This window comes from Delphinapterus leucas, chromosome 16 (genome assembly GCF_059928025.1).
Source record: "Delphinapterus leucas isolate spDelLeu-1000000601 "Yukka" chromosome 16, BTC_Dleu_Yukka2, whole genome shotgun sequence".
NCBI lineage: Eukaryota > Metazoa > Chordata > Mammalia > Artiodactyla > Monodontidae > Delphinapterus > Delphinapterus leucas.
In genome coordinates, this window is record NC_143144.1 from 9,580,908 (window position 1) to 9,594,392 (window position 13,485).

The window sequence follows — 13,485 nt, forward strand, 5'->3', positions numbered from 1 at the left end:
CCTCTTTCATCATGCTGTTGGGAGGACTAATTGAGGTCATCCATGTCAAATGCTTACTACACTGCCTGGTGTGTGCTGAGAGCTCAAGAAAGGAGGAGGAGAGAGTCCAGGAGACTCTCCCAGCCCCATCCCCAATCCCAACCGATCTAACTCAAGGCTCTGGAAACAAACAGTGATTGGCTACCGCTGCCATTCAGGCTTAGGCAGTTGCGAAGACAGAACTTCTCAGAAAATATTTTATTTGGACTATGGAAATTGAGCTTCAATGACATATTTTCATGTATTTTTAAAAAATGAATAAACTGTTTCCTGTGGCAGACACTGTGGACTGGCTACCCTAGAGCCGTTCACAAGCCCCTTGCCCTGCCTTCCTGAGGCTGGACGGCTGTAAGCAATCAACTCCTGCAGCCACTGCAGCGCTGACCGGTACACAGCCTTCCCATAGTTCCCACAGGCCCTTTCCTCTGCCTGGCCCACTCACTCTTCCTCCCTCCTGCTCATGGAAAACTCCATCTCCTTCAGGTCTCAGCTTAAATCAACTGTTCCTAGATAGGTCTTCCCTGATGTACCTCCCTTAAGTAGCAAACCTGGTATTTTCTGTCTCAGGACACATTTGTTATCCCCACAGTACTTGTCATGATTTGTACACTGATTTAATCGTGTATGCTTGCGGTCTGCTTCCTCACGGGACTGCGAGCCCCAAAAGGCAGGGAACGTGTCTGTCTTGTTCAGCAAGCCCCCGAGCCTGATATAGCATGTGCTCAGCACATAATAATTCCTCAGTAAGTACTGGATGAACAAATGAATGAAAAAATAGGTTAATTTGTGCTAAGGGTATATGTTATCTCTATGACCTAATCTACTTTGAGGGACTTTTGAGAGAATTGGAAGATCATGTATATAATGCACCTGGCAAAAGGTCTGTGACATAACAGGTTTGCAATATTTTAGACCATTCAATTAAATCTAGACTCCTCATCCTGGATCCAAAGCTGCTGTCACATAGTATCACCATGCCCACTCATTTTTCTTGCTTATTATTCAACTTAGACTGTTCCTTCCAGCCAGCTTGGTCCTTTCCCATGTTACACTAGTTTCCAAATCTGTACCCCCCTTTCATGCTATTTCATTCAATAAAATACTTCCCAATGCTTACAATTTCCAAGATACCTTATAGTTCTCTTAGTGTTACATTTTACATTAAGATATTCTACAAAACATTTCTTATTAATTTGACTCACAATTCTCCTGGTTTGTAAAAGTCATATAGTACTATAACCAAATCTATCACCTGGCTTATTTCTAGGACCCTATCTTAATCTATCACCTGATACATTGGCTTATATTTTTCTCTAGTCATTCTAATTTCTTTTGAAACTCTGATTTAATTTAGGTATTGGTTTTATTAGCCACTTCATTTAAATAATTCCTTATGGATTCATTTTATAATATATGGGCTTGATGGACTAAATTATAGGTTCAGTTGCTTGATGTAATATACGTTCTACATGAATGCCTAAATGTTCAGATTTCTGCATGCTCCCCAAATCCAAATATTAATCTTCAACAATTATTTCTAAGGGGAATTAATTTTGTGTGAAAGTGATAAATAGGAAAAAATATCTAACTTGACAGACTCTTATGTTAATATATAGTAAAATTTTACCTATAGTTTTCTGTAATCTGTTTCAGAAGCTGTAACAGAATAATTAAAATTGTAACTGACATTAATAAGTATTTACTAAAAATGTTTCATACCTCTGTCCAGAGACCCATATGGAGATCTTCCCATGGATATTCTTTTTCCCTTGGGGCTGCTGCAAGTAGGTGAGTACTAAATGTTGCCATTTGCTTGGAAGGAAAATATTCTCCTGTGATTCAACCTGTGCTAGTAAAACAGCTTTCGTATCGTCATTTGAATCCATGCACACACTGCACAAAAAGAAAAAAGGTAAAGGCTAAAAACATGAAATTTCTGATCTCAGTTTTTAACATGTATATCAACTACAATTCTAGATATTTAAGTGAAATTAAAAATCAGTTCTATTATTAAACTAACTTGAAAAGTCAGTAGGTCTTTGTTTTATACCGTAATCTGCTTAGTTATTTTATTATACTATTACCTCAATTCATGAACTAAAATAGATTTGGCTCATTTGCTAGTTAGGGTTAACAATTTGGGCAATAATCTTCAGAATTCAATTTGCAAAAAAAAATTTATATAATGTACCAAGTAACCTTTATTACATTTACAGAGCATAGATCCCTAAGCAACATGTTTCATTTAAAGTTTTATAAAGATAGTATCATACTAGTCATACTCACTCAATACAAATAAAAGACTTGTATCTATACTAGTTAACAAAGGCGGTAGGAAAAAAAGGACAAGCCAGCAAGGAGAACCTAAGCTTATTAGATAGTGGTTCTTAAATATATAATCTGCATGAAAAACTGCTGTCTGATAACAACGTAAGATCACTGCAATCTGATGGAATACTTTCATAGATAAGACTTCAGTAAGTATTTGGTCTAAGATACAACTGAGAATTAACATAATGTACTTCAGAGTTTAATTATAGATTTTTAGATAGAATAATAATATATTGTTACAAAGGCTATATTAATAACTGTTAGAATGTATCTTCTTTTTTTAAAGAATTTTCTATTTTGCTGTAATGATCTTTATTAGCAGATTTCACATTAATGTCTCTTACATAAATTATTTAAATACATGAGCTATTCATGATGGGCTGAGGATAATCATTACCGAAAGATAAAAGTGCCACTGTGGGGATCAGCCCACACTTGGATCATCAGCGCTTTGGATCCCAATGAGATCATATGAATACAGCCTTCCTCTATGAGCCTTTCACCAGGACTCACGTACTCTGCACCTTCCGGTCTGTTGTGCTCTATGAGAAAAAGATGTTAGAATGATCAGTTAAGCAACTGATAAAAAATGAGTGGAAAAGTGAATCTAAAAGATTACAAAGCATGGTTGTTCATTTGTAGTAAATTATTTACCTGGAATGTCTGAACATTCCAGGTAAATAAACAACATTTATTTCCAAACAACATTTCCAAAGTTTAGATATTAACTCCAAAATAAAGCATGAAGAGTGAAAACAGTAATTGAGCGCAACAGAAGTTGTTAAATGTTTTAAAATACATGATAACCGAGGGCTAATTGCAGGAATCAAGAGATCACTGTGATGTCACTGTGCCATGATTCTTTTATCGACTGGACTTGACCACGGTGACATCGGGGCCCCAGCCCAGGGAGCACACACCATTGTCACATGCCTTGCACCACCAAAAATCTCTATAATAATAATAGCATGCTTTCTTTAAAAAAATTTATATTAAAATTCCTTTTAGAAAAATTGTGGTGTTTGAATATAGTCCTTGTTTAGACTCCCTGATGCGTGATCTCTGAACGTAATTACTGAGTGATTCTGAAACTCTAACATCTCTCTCCAAGGCAAGCGGAGGTAAATGCTATAGGCTTTGAGCCATCTGGTTATGATCCTGACTTCTCTTTCTCACCACTTAAAACCTAGCACTGCCTGAGTAGGTATGATGAGCTCAGGCCTCAGCCATGCGACCTATTGCCATGATTCATGACTTCATGTAAAGCTACATTAAGATGTACCAAAATATAAAATGCATGCCCAAAGGCTCAGACTTTTAGAGAAGATAAACACTGCCAGTTATCAGATTGCACATATATTGGTTGTCAATTTTCTACGGGTATAACCACCGCCAGGGACTTCCCTGGCAGTCCAGTGGTTAAGACTTTGCCTTCCAGTGCAGGGGGTGCGGGTTTGATCCCTGGTTGGGGAGCTAAGATCCCACGTACCTCATAGCCAAAAAACCAAAACATAAAACAGAAGCAACATTGTAACAAATTCAATAAGGACTTTAAAAAAATGGTCCATATCAAAAAAAAAATCTTATTAAAAAACAACAACAACAACAAACCTCCACCAATTTTTAAGAATACTCCCCCTAGCAATGATAATAGTCTTAAAAAAGAACAGTTAAATTCATTGATTATCTTGAGGACTATTGCCCAAGATATAAGATATATAGAGAACTCATATCTGAAGTGATATCAAAAAAAATGTTTCCATATCAAATCTGAACTTGTACAATTAAGAGACCAGAAGAGAAACCAGTGTGTATTCAGGAATTCAGAGTAGTTGTATTATAAATATTTCTTAATTTAGTGCTCATGACAATCTTGTGAGGTAAACATTATTATCCCCATTTTGAGGGTGACAGAACTGAGGTGCTGAGAGGTTAAATAACTTGCTCAACGGCACACAGTGGTTTAGTGGCAAAGGATGTGTTATCACTGTAATATTTTCTTCACCTTCCTTCAATTTTTTTGTAGGTATACTATCTTTAAATGTTAATTTTAAATGTTCATGCAAGATTATCTTTCTAAAACACACGTTTTCTAATACATCTTTACAATAAGAAATTTAAAAAATGTTCCCACTACTTAGTTTTCTCAGGTCATTGTGTATATTTATTCATTTTATAAGAGACCGTTTACATTGTGATTGCTCCCACTTAATATGTAAGAAAGAGATCTGCAGTTTATAGTGTAGTGGTGATATTTAAGCTCTGGAATTAAATATAGGTGGGTTTAAATCCATTTCCAGCACTTACCACACACATAAATTGGTCATGCTGCTTAACTTCATCTACAAATACGGACAGTAAGAGCACTCACCTTACTGAAATGTTGTGAAGATTAAAAATGTATATAGCAAGAGCAGAGCAAAGTGACACAATCCAGAAAGCTCTCCATGTACATTAGACAGCACCATCATCAATAACATCACATGTATATCGTTCAGAGCTATCAATTCGTAGGTGGCAAAATTCAATTCACAAAAGAAAACACTATAACTACCTAAAACATTAAATTATCTGCTAAGATTTCTTAAAAGTTCAGCTTCCTAGGCTAACCCATAAAAGTACCTAAGTGCGTTCTGCTAATAACTTGGAAATAACGTCCGTGGAAAAGTAGATTCAGAGCTCCAACTGTGGATATCAGGTGACATTTCCCACCCTTCAATCTCGACGGTGTCGTTAAGGTTTTCCATTCCATCTACAGGTCAGCGGTAGAAGACCTCCCTGGAAACCAGATACTGGTGAAGGCCTAGTGTTCCGAAGCAGAGGCTCTGCTGGCATGTGTAAACCCTGTGGAATGAGCAGCTATTGAGGCCAGCCCCTCCCTATAATCATAACCCCCTAAACCTGTCTCATTCAGTCATTTCATTCATTCATGGACCCTAAGAATTAGCCTACCTGCTTTACTTACCACTACCATAAACTGCTTTCTAACGAACAGCTTCTTTCTACCTAGCAGTTTCCTAGTAGCATAATCGCGATTCGAGCAGTTATAGAAAGAACTGGAATGAAATTTATTCTCACTCTGGAGGTTGGCTGATGCGTTTAAACATTCTGTGATGGGAGCGAGGAGAGAGGCACTGAGGTAAGATTCAGCATAAGAAAGAGAGCTTGAACTACGAGAGAGAAAGGAGATGAAATGGAGGCGGACTAACAGGAGGTGGGAAACCGTTAGCAGACGGATGGAAAAGTGACTACAGGGTTTTATCCTTTCCTTTTCAAACACCAGGAGCCACCCTAACCCAGTGACGGGACCAGGAAAGAGGCAAGAAAGGGGGCTGGTGAGCCCCGCAGCAGGTGCAGATGTGGCCCACCTGCCTCCCCCGCCCCATACACACTAGGCAAAAGAACAGAAGAAAATGGAGTTTTCAGGGCTATCTGACAACTCAGGCTTCGGTAAGTCAGAGCCTGCCCTGCTGAGGCATTCCATGTGAAGAGCATGTTGAGAGTAAGTCAGAGCATTGCTGTATTCTCAGAGCTTAACTACTATAAAACCGCCGCTGGAAAAATCTTAGTGCAACCGATAACGCTGTTGTCATACCTGTTCCACCAAAATTACTATCCAGTAAAATTAATGATTTGTTTCTTTTCTTTGTCTTCTTTCCTTTTTCTGTGGTACTCTCAGCTTCGTGAATGCGCTCCACATTAAACCACAGTGAAACGCTGAAACCTTCCGACAGGTGTGGCCAGCAGTTTTGTCCTAGCAATGGCAAGTGGATGGGGGCTACATGCCAAGAGGAAAGCAGCTGCTGGGGAAAACTGTCACTGTCACCCTCCTTCTTGCTCCGCGAAACCCGTGCTCTTCTTAATAACCCCATGGCCTTACTGTTTAGAATCGCAGGACACTTTTGTGAAAAAGATGAAACACCATTGCTTAAATTTGGAGTATGCAGCAAAGGGAAGGTGAGATACTGTGAAGGACTCATAGTAATGTCACTTTCAACAATTTTCAGAATACCCAGAAGAAGAATTTCCTAGAGGAGAAGAAAACCACACAAAACTTTACAATCATGTTACAAGGTACATAATAATCTTGAAAGTCAGGTTATAAATGAAAATACAAATATATACATATGCATATCAGCATTCCTACTTAAATACCTTCCTAGCTACTATATCATTAAAATATTCATTTTTTGTGTGTAGTTAAGATAAAATATGAAACAGAGGTTTCAGTCCTAAAATATATAATCTCTTGTGGTTAAAACCTAAAAAGTTATGAGTTGGTTTTAAGTACTAGCAATTAAATACAATAATTATATCAGGAATCATTTCTAGCAAAGAAGGACGTTTATTTCCAAGTACACTATAGTTGCTTCTATCAATTATTTTTAAATGAGGGGTAGAATCAGAGACCTTACAAATGCTTCAGATTTCTGAATGGCATTTACAGCATGACTAACTTCACAAAGTTGAGTGCTCCGTTACTTTCCACCTTATTTTACATGTCTTTTCCCTAATCAAATAAAATTTCTTTCATCTCTGTTTGGTAAACTAAAATAAGGTTTTTAGGTTTATTTATAATTACAAGTTTTTGGTTAAACTCAAACAGAGAATGTACAGAAGGGATGACAGGAGACAAGTATTTAATTAAAGGGAAAAGCAACGACTAAGGAGACAAGTAAAAAAATAGAAAACATTAACCCAGTACAATGCCCTACCCATGCATAAAATAACATCTAATGTTGATTATTACAATGATAAATGAACTCAGAAAAATAGAATAGAAACATTCCGTAAATATACAGTCAGTTCTCAATTGTCTACACGAGTGGTTTTTTTTTTTAACATGTTTATTGGAGTATAATTGCTTTACACTGTTGTGTTAGTTGCTGCTGTATAACAAAGTGAATCAGTTATACATATGTCCCCATATCTCTTCCCTCTTGCGTCTCCCTCCCTCCCACCCTCCCTAACCCACCCCTCTAGGCGGTCACAAAGCACCGAGCTGATCTCCCTGTGCTATGCAGCTACTTCCCATTAGCTATTGGTTTTACATTTGGTAGTGTATATATGTCCGTGCCACTCTCTCACTTCGTCCCAGCTTACCTTTCCCTCTCCCCATGTCCTCAAGTCCATTCTCTACATCTGCGTCCTTATTCCTGTCCTGCCCCTAGGTGCTTCAGAACCTTTTTTTTTTTAGATTCCATATGTATGTGTTAGCATACGGTATTTGTTCTCTTTCTGACTTACTTCACTCTGTATGACAGACTCTAGGTCCATCCACCTCACTACAAATAACTCAATTTCATTTCTTTTTATGGCTGAGTAATATTCCATTGTATATATGTGCCACATCTTCTTTATCCATTCACCTGTCGATGGACACTTAGGTTGCTTCCATGTCCTGGCTATTGTAAATAGTGCTGCAATGAACATTGTGGTACATGACTCTTTTTGAATTATGGTTTCCTCAGGGTATATGCCCAGCAGTGGGATTGCTGGGTCGTATGGTAGTTCTATTTTTAAGTTTTTTAAGGAACCTCCATACTGTTCTCCATTACACTAGTGGTTTTTGACCTTGTGTTCCACAGAGCTCCCTCGGGGTCTACAAAGCTCAAGTGGGGTGGTGAAATGGGCAGGGCTCAGGAACATCCTTCAACGTTGCTTCAAAGAAAGTATCTCCAAAGTTTTCTGTTTTATTTGCTTATGCTTCTAGTCAAGGTTTCATTATAAAAATGGGTTTCTCAGCAAAGAACGGTCTAAAAATCACTAAGCTGCACCAATGGACAAGTGATAGAAGATAAATGGAGTGAGTAACAATTTTCTTAAAGAAAAGGGTAACTCTCAAAATGGTTATAATTGCTTATAATTATCTTTAGTAATTAAAATTATTTAGCATTTCTTAAGCAGAAATACTTGGGGTGGAATGGGGTAAAGGGAATACAATCCCAATGATACGTCTAGCTAGCCAAAATTGAAGCAAAATGGTTAAAACTGTGTAAATAACAAAATAATCGAGAAGTTCACACACAATAACATGGAGCTGACTATATAATAATTACCACATCAAAAGAGGGAGCTTAGTGATTTCTAAATAATAAAAAAAAATTCTATTAGTTATCAGTGAAAAAATGGCAAATTATAGCATATTTACTGTACAAGGAGATTTCTCCAGAAATATTCTCAAAAGAAGGGTTAGCTCTTCCGAACATGTTCTTGAACTCATCAAAGATACCAAAAGATCCACCAGTACTCTCTGGCATGCTAAATTAAAGAAAGAGAGAAGGGGGAAAATTAAAGCCGATATACAATAATTAAAAGAACGGAATAAGCAATTTCACTGAAAGAGATCAAACACTATTGTCACATCTTGAATGGATTATAAATACTCTAATAATCCAAAAATCTGCTGAAGAAATAACAATACAATTAAATGCAAACCAACTAACCAACTGACAAGCAACAACAAAACCACTTTTCTTAAAGACTGGTTAGCTCAAAGTAAAATAAAGGTATTATTTAAAGAAGCATAAATTAATACAGTATTTCTTAAATAAGCTGTTAGGTACCATAAAATAGTCTGCTACCTTCTCATGTTGAAAATGTTTAATTTATGACTATAACTTTCTAAATAGAAAATTAGATGACATAAGTAAAAGTGGAAGTATTAAAAATTACAAAAACACTAAAATATGACAAATGATTAGTTTGAACACTTTATTCTATCATGGGGCTTACTATGAAATATAATTGGTAATACACAAATTCATATAACTGTCTAGAGTAAAATAAATATTCGTAGCGTATATTACAGCGATTGAAGTATATACTTGCATGCATTATCTCAGCCGATCCTAACCAAAAAAAAGTCCTACAAAATAAATATTATCTCCCTTTTGGACATGACAAAATAATTCTGATATAAAACCTGAGAACAGAAGTTATGTTTCAGCAACATGTTTTGTAGAAGCAGTGAACTGATACAGTAGCATAATGGCAGACATATCTAGAAATAAACTTGCAACAAGACTATAAAATAGCATGGACTTTATCCTGTAAGTAACATCAATCAGTTAAAGGTTTTAGAGTAGGAAAATAACATGATCGATGTAAACTGTATGTGCTTAGATTTTTTTTTCCAGTTCAAAACTAACAGGCTCCAGTTCAAAATGGGGGAATAGAGATATACACATACATATACATATGCCTTTGTCTACCACCGAAAAGTCGCTGAACTGAAAGTTCAGAATAACAAAAAGGAAGAAACCCATAACAGGAAAAAAGTGGGGAGGCAGTGGGCATTGGGAGCAGGTCAAGTGAGAGATTTAAAAATATTTCTTGAAGATGGAAGGAGAGACAGATAAAAGAGAAAGCTGCAGCCCAGAATCTCTTTGAATTACAAAGGGGCTCAGAGGAATGAAGAGCCGATCTGTCCCAAATCTGAGGAGGAAGTAAGAACAGGGTTGCAAGCACAGGGATTAATAAAAGGTCTGTCTGTGACATCCACCTCTCTCCTTGATTCCGAGTAAACAGCACAGATAAGTCACCTTTTACCTTTATGCCCGAAACCTGTAAACTCTTCTCAAAAGAAACTGAATGGCTGCTGCCAAGAAAAAGCTGAGATGTATGGTGGGATGTTAGCATCAGGGCTACCAGGTATAACTGTAAAAGTCTGCAGACTGGCCGAGTTGCCTAACCAAGGGGAAAAATAGGAACTGAAGAGTATACAGAGTACACAGAGAACTCCTAATACTCAACAACAAAAAAAGAAACACCCTGATTTTGAAAAAGGGTGAAGGATTTGAATAGACATGTCTCCAAAGAAGATATACAGATGGCTAACAAGTACATGAAAAGATGATCAACGTCACTAATCATTATGGAAATGCAAATCAAAACCACAGTGAGATACCACAGTGAGGAAAACATCAGACAAATTCAGCAGGGAGACATTTTACAGCATGATCAGTCCTCCTCAAAACTCTCCAGGTCATTAAACAGGGAAAGTCTAAGAAATTGTCACAGCCAAGAGGGAACCTAAGGAGGTATGACAACTAAATGCAATGTGAATCCTGGCTAAGATCTTTAAACAGAAGAACATTAGGTACACACTAAGGCAATCTGAATAAACTATGGACATTAGTTAATAATGATATAACAATATAGGTTCATCAATTATAGCAAATATACTAAGGTTAGTCTGGGTACTCTCTGTACCATCTGCTCAATCTCTCTGTAAAGGTAAAGCTGTTGTAAAAAATAAAGCTTATTAATAAAAAAATTAAAAAGCAATCTACATTAAATCAAAATAAAATTTAAAAATGATTTTTAAAAACCTGAAGTACTGATGTATGCTACAACATGGATGAAAATATTATGCTAAGCGAAAGAAACCAGTCACAAAAAAACACATATGCCATTTACATGAAATATCTAGAATAGGTAAATCTGTAAGACAGGAAATAGATTAGTGACTGCCAGGGGCTGGGGCACGTGCGTGGGGGAGGGTGAAGGGGAAAGGGAGTGACTGCTACAGGGTATGGGGTTTCTCTTGGGGCGATGAAAATGTTTTAACGTGGACAACTCTGAACCTACTAAAAAACACTAAACTGTATACTTCAAATGGGTGAATGGTATAGTATATTAATATATCTCAATTATATCACAAATATATCTCATGTATACAAGTTATATCTCAGTAAAGCTGTTAGAAAAGATAATGGAATAGAATTTCTCAGAGCTAAGCTGGAAATAAGTCTTCAGATCAAAAAAGTCCACTAAGTGCCCAACACAATAAATAAAAATATACCCATACACTAAGTAGATGGGGAAGAAGGGAAGGCTTTTCCTTACCGTGTAATCCCAATTAATAAATGAAGATGGAATGATGGAAACAGAAAATTACTATTTGGCAAACCACCATATTAACTGTTTCAGTCAAGAATCATCAATGGATGCTAAAATAAGTGGGTTAAAGTATGATGAAAAAAAGGATATTTACATAGCGTTATCTCCCCATAAGAAACTTACTAATTATAAAGAGAAAATACTAACAATGGAAACACCTGGCAAAACACCACCTTAACCAAGTGATCAGTCAACATCACCAGTAATAAGATACAGATATCATGAACCCCTAGATATGATGCACTGTGAAAAGGCATAGCATCACTTGTGAGATATGCATGCCCAAAATGCATAACTTGAATTTGATCATGAGAAAATATGCGACAAACCCAAATTAACATTTTCTGTATGTCAGCCTTAATTCTCCAATTACAATTTAGGTTTCTCCAACTAAAATCTAGGTTTCTATCTAGTGTATATAATATAATCATATTACGTATTCATTATGAATTTGTCAAATGTCTGTGAAAGTACAGAGTAGAGAGTGGGCACTCAAGCAATACCTGATAAAAGCAGCAATACAGGGCTTCCCTGGTGGCACAGTGGTTGAGTATCTGCCTGCCAATGCAGGGGACACGGGTTCAAGCCCTGGTCTGGGAAGATCCCACATGCTGCGGAGCAACTAGGCCCGGGAGCCACAACTACTGAGCCTGCGCGTCTGGAGCCTGTGCTCCGCAACAAGAGAGGCCGCGATAGTGAGAGGCCCGCGCACCGCGATGAAGAGTGGCCCCCGCTTGCCACAACTAAAGAAAGCCCTCGCACAGAAACGAAGACCCAATACAGCAAAAATAAATAAATAAAATTAATAAAAACGTCTACCCCCAACATCATCTTTAAAAAAAAAAAGAAAAGCAGCAATACAGTGTTTAGACTGGGCTACAGTCCTCGCAATGCCACTTCTATGTATATGACCCTGAACAACTAATTTGGTCCCTTGGAATTTAGATTTTCCTCTCTATAAACTCAAGATACTTATACTATGTCTACCGCATTGGATGGTTCTGAGAAACAAAAGAGATGATGCATATAAAGCTACTTTTGAAGCCACACAGCACTATGCCAATGGAAGCCATTATTGTCAACTCTTCATTTCACATAGCAACAAAATTATTTCAAAGCTATTGTTTAAAACAGTTTCAACGCACCTTGAAAATCAGAATCAGTCTGTGTTAAAATACTCAAGAACCCTCCTAAAAGATTTTTCACAGTTCCCTGAAGATTAAAAAACAAAAGAAATTAAATGTCTTACCTCATGAAAGCATGAAGCAACTGTAATATCATAATAAATTACTTGATAGTCTACTGTATACACATTTCTAGGTATTTTAAAATAAGTGGAGAGAATGCTATGTGTAGGATTATACATAATTTTCATTTTGTTTTTTATGCTGTTTTGTTTTCTGAGTTTTCAAAACAATGACCATATATTAAAATTAAATGCAATTTTTCAAATATTATCCACTCTCAGAAACATACTAGGATTCTTATTAGTTAGCCAATGACAACATTAATTTTTATGCTACTTTGGAGGACTATGGAAATAGAAGATTTTTAGAATATCACTTGTACTAAAAACATACATTAAGGTATTATAAAAGGTAAGTAATCATCTCAATTTCCAGACAAGTTGGGTTATATATAAACAAAGAGATGAGTAATTGGGGCATGCATGTGGTAAATATTGACCACATTTAACTAAATACATCTTTTACCTGTTGCATGAGTAGAAAAATATTCTTTTCTTTCTGCCTGATGATTTTCAAAAAACTCTCAAATACGTGGGAAAGCACGTCAAGTTTGGCTTTACCAGCAGAAAGCAAATTTAATTCCAGCGTACAAATCTCAGGATAAATTATTTCCCCTTGAGTGAGGTTTTCAAGTAAGTCATTTGGACTGCTTGATGCACTGAAACTTTCTACTTCAGGCTTTAAGTCTACCCCTAAAAAGGGGAAAAGAAAAGATTATTTTTATTCCCTAAACATTGACAAAAGATTTGAAATCTCGTTCATCATTTAGGAGATCTAGTGGCACAAGTGCTATTTATAAGAGGCTCACAAAACCTTTTCCTACTGCTTGACTTTTGATTACAATAAGTATCCTGAAAAATCAAATCATATGGATATTTTGAAGATAAATGAGTAGCCTTAAAAGTAATTTTGATCTTCACTAGAACCACGAATATTATCAACTGTAATTTTTACAGACCTGTGA

General features: G+C 36.6%; 1 protein-coding gene across 16 annotated transcripts in view; it reads right to left on the minus strand.

The window, feature by feature from the left end:
* LYST (lysosomal trafficking regulator) overlaps window positions 1-13,485 on the minus strand; it is a 191,536-nt gene that overhangs the window by 108,340 nt on the left and 69,711 nt on the right. For 15 of the 16 annotated variants that reach the window (XR_016388032.1, XR_016388033.1, XM_089897446.1 and 12 more), the window contains exons 8-13: window positions 12,987-13,213; window positions 12,420-12,486; window positions 8,522-8,631; window positions 5,966-6,398; window positions 2,768-2,912; window positions 1,759-1,932 (exon numbers count right to left, since the gene is read on the minus strand). Coding sequence is in view for 14 of the 16 variants with exons in the window: in XM_089897446.1 (XP_089753572.1) it covers window positions 1,759-1,932; window positions 2,768-2,912; window positions 5,966-6,398; window positions 8,522-8,631; window positions 12,420-12,486; window positions 12,987-13,213 (1,156 nt within the window). In the remaining 2 variants the exon portion in view is untranslated. The remainder of the gene's footprint in view (window positions 1-1,758; window positions 1,933-2,767; window positions 2,913-5,965; window positions 6,399-8,521; window positions 8,632-12,419; window positions 12,487-12,986; window positions 13,214-13,485) is intronic. The other variant, XM_089897449.1, reaches the window with a different exon arrangement.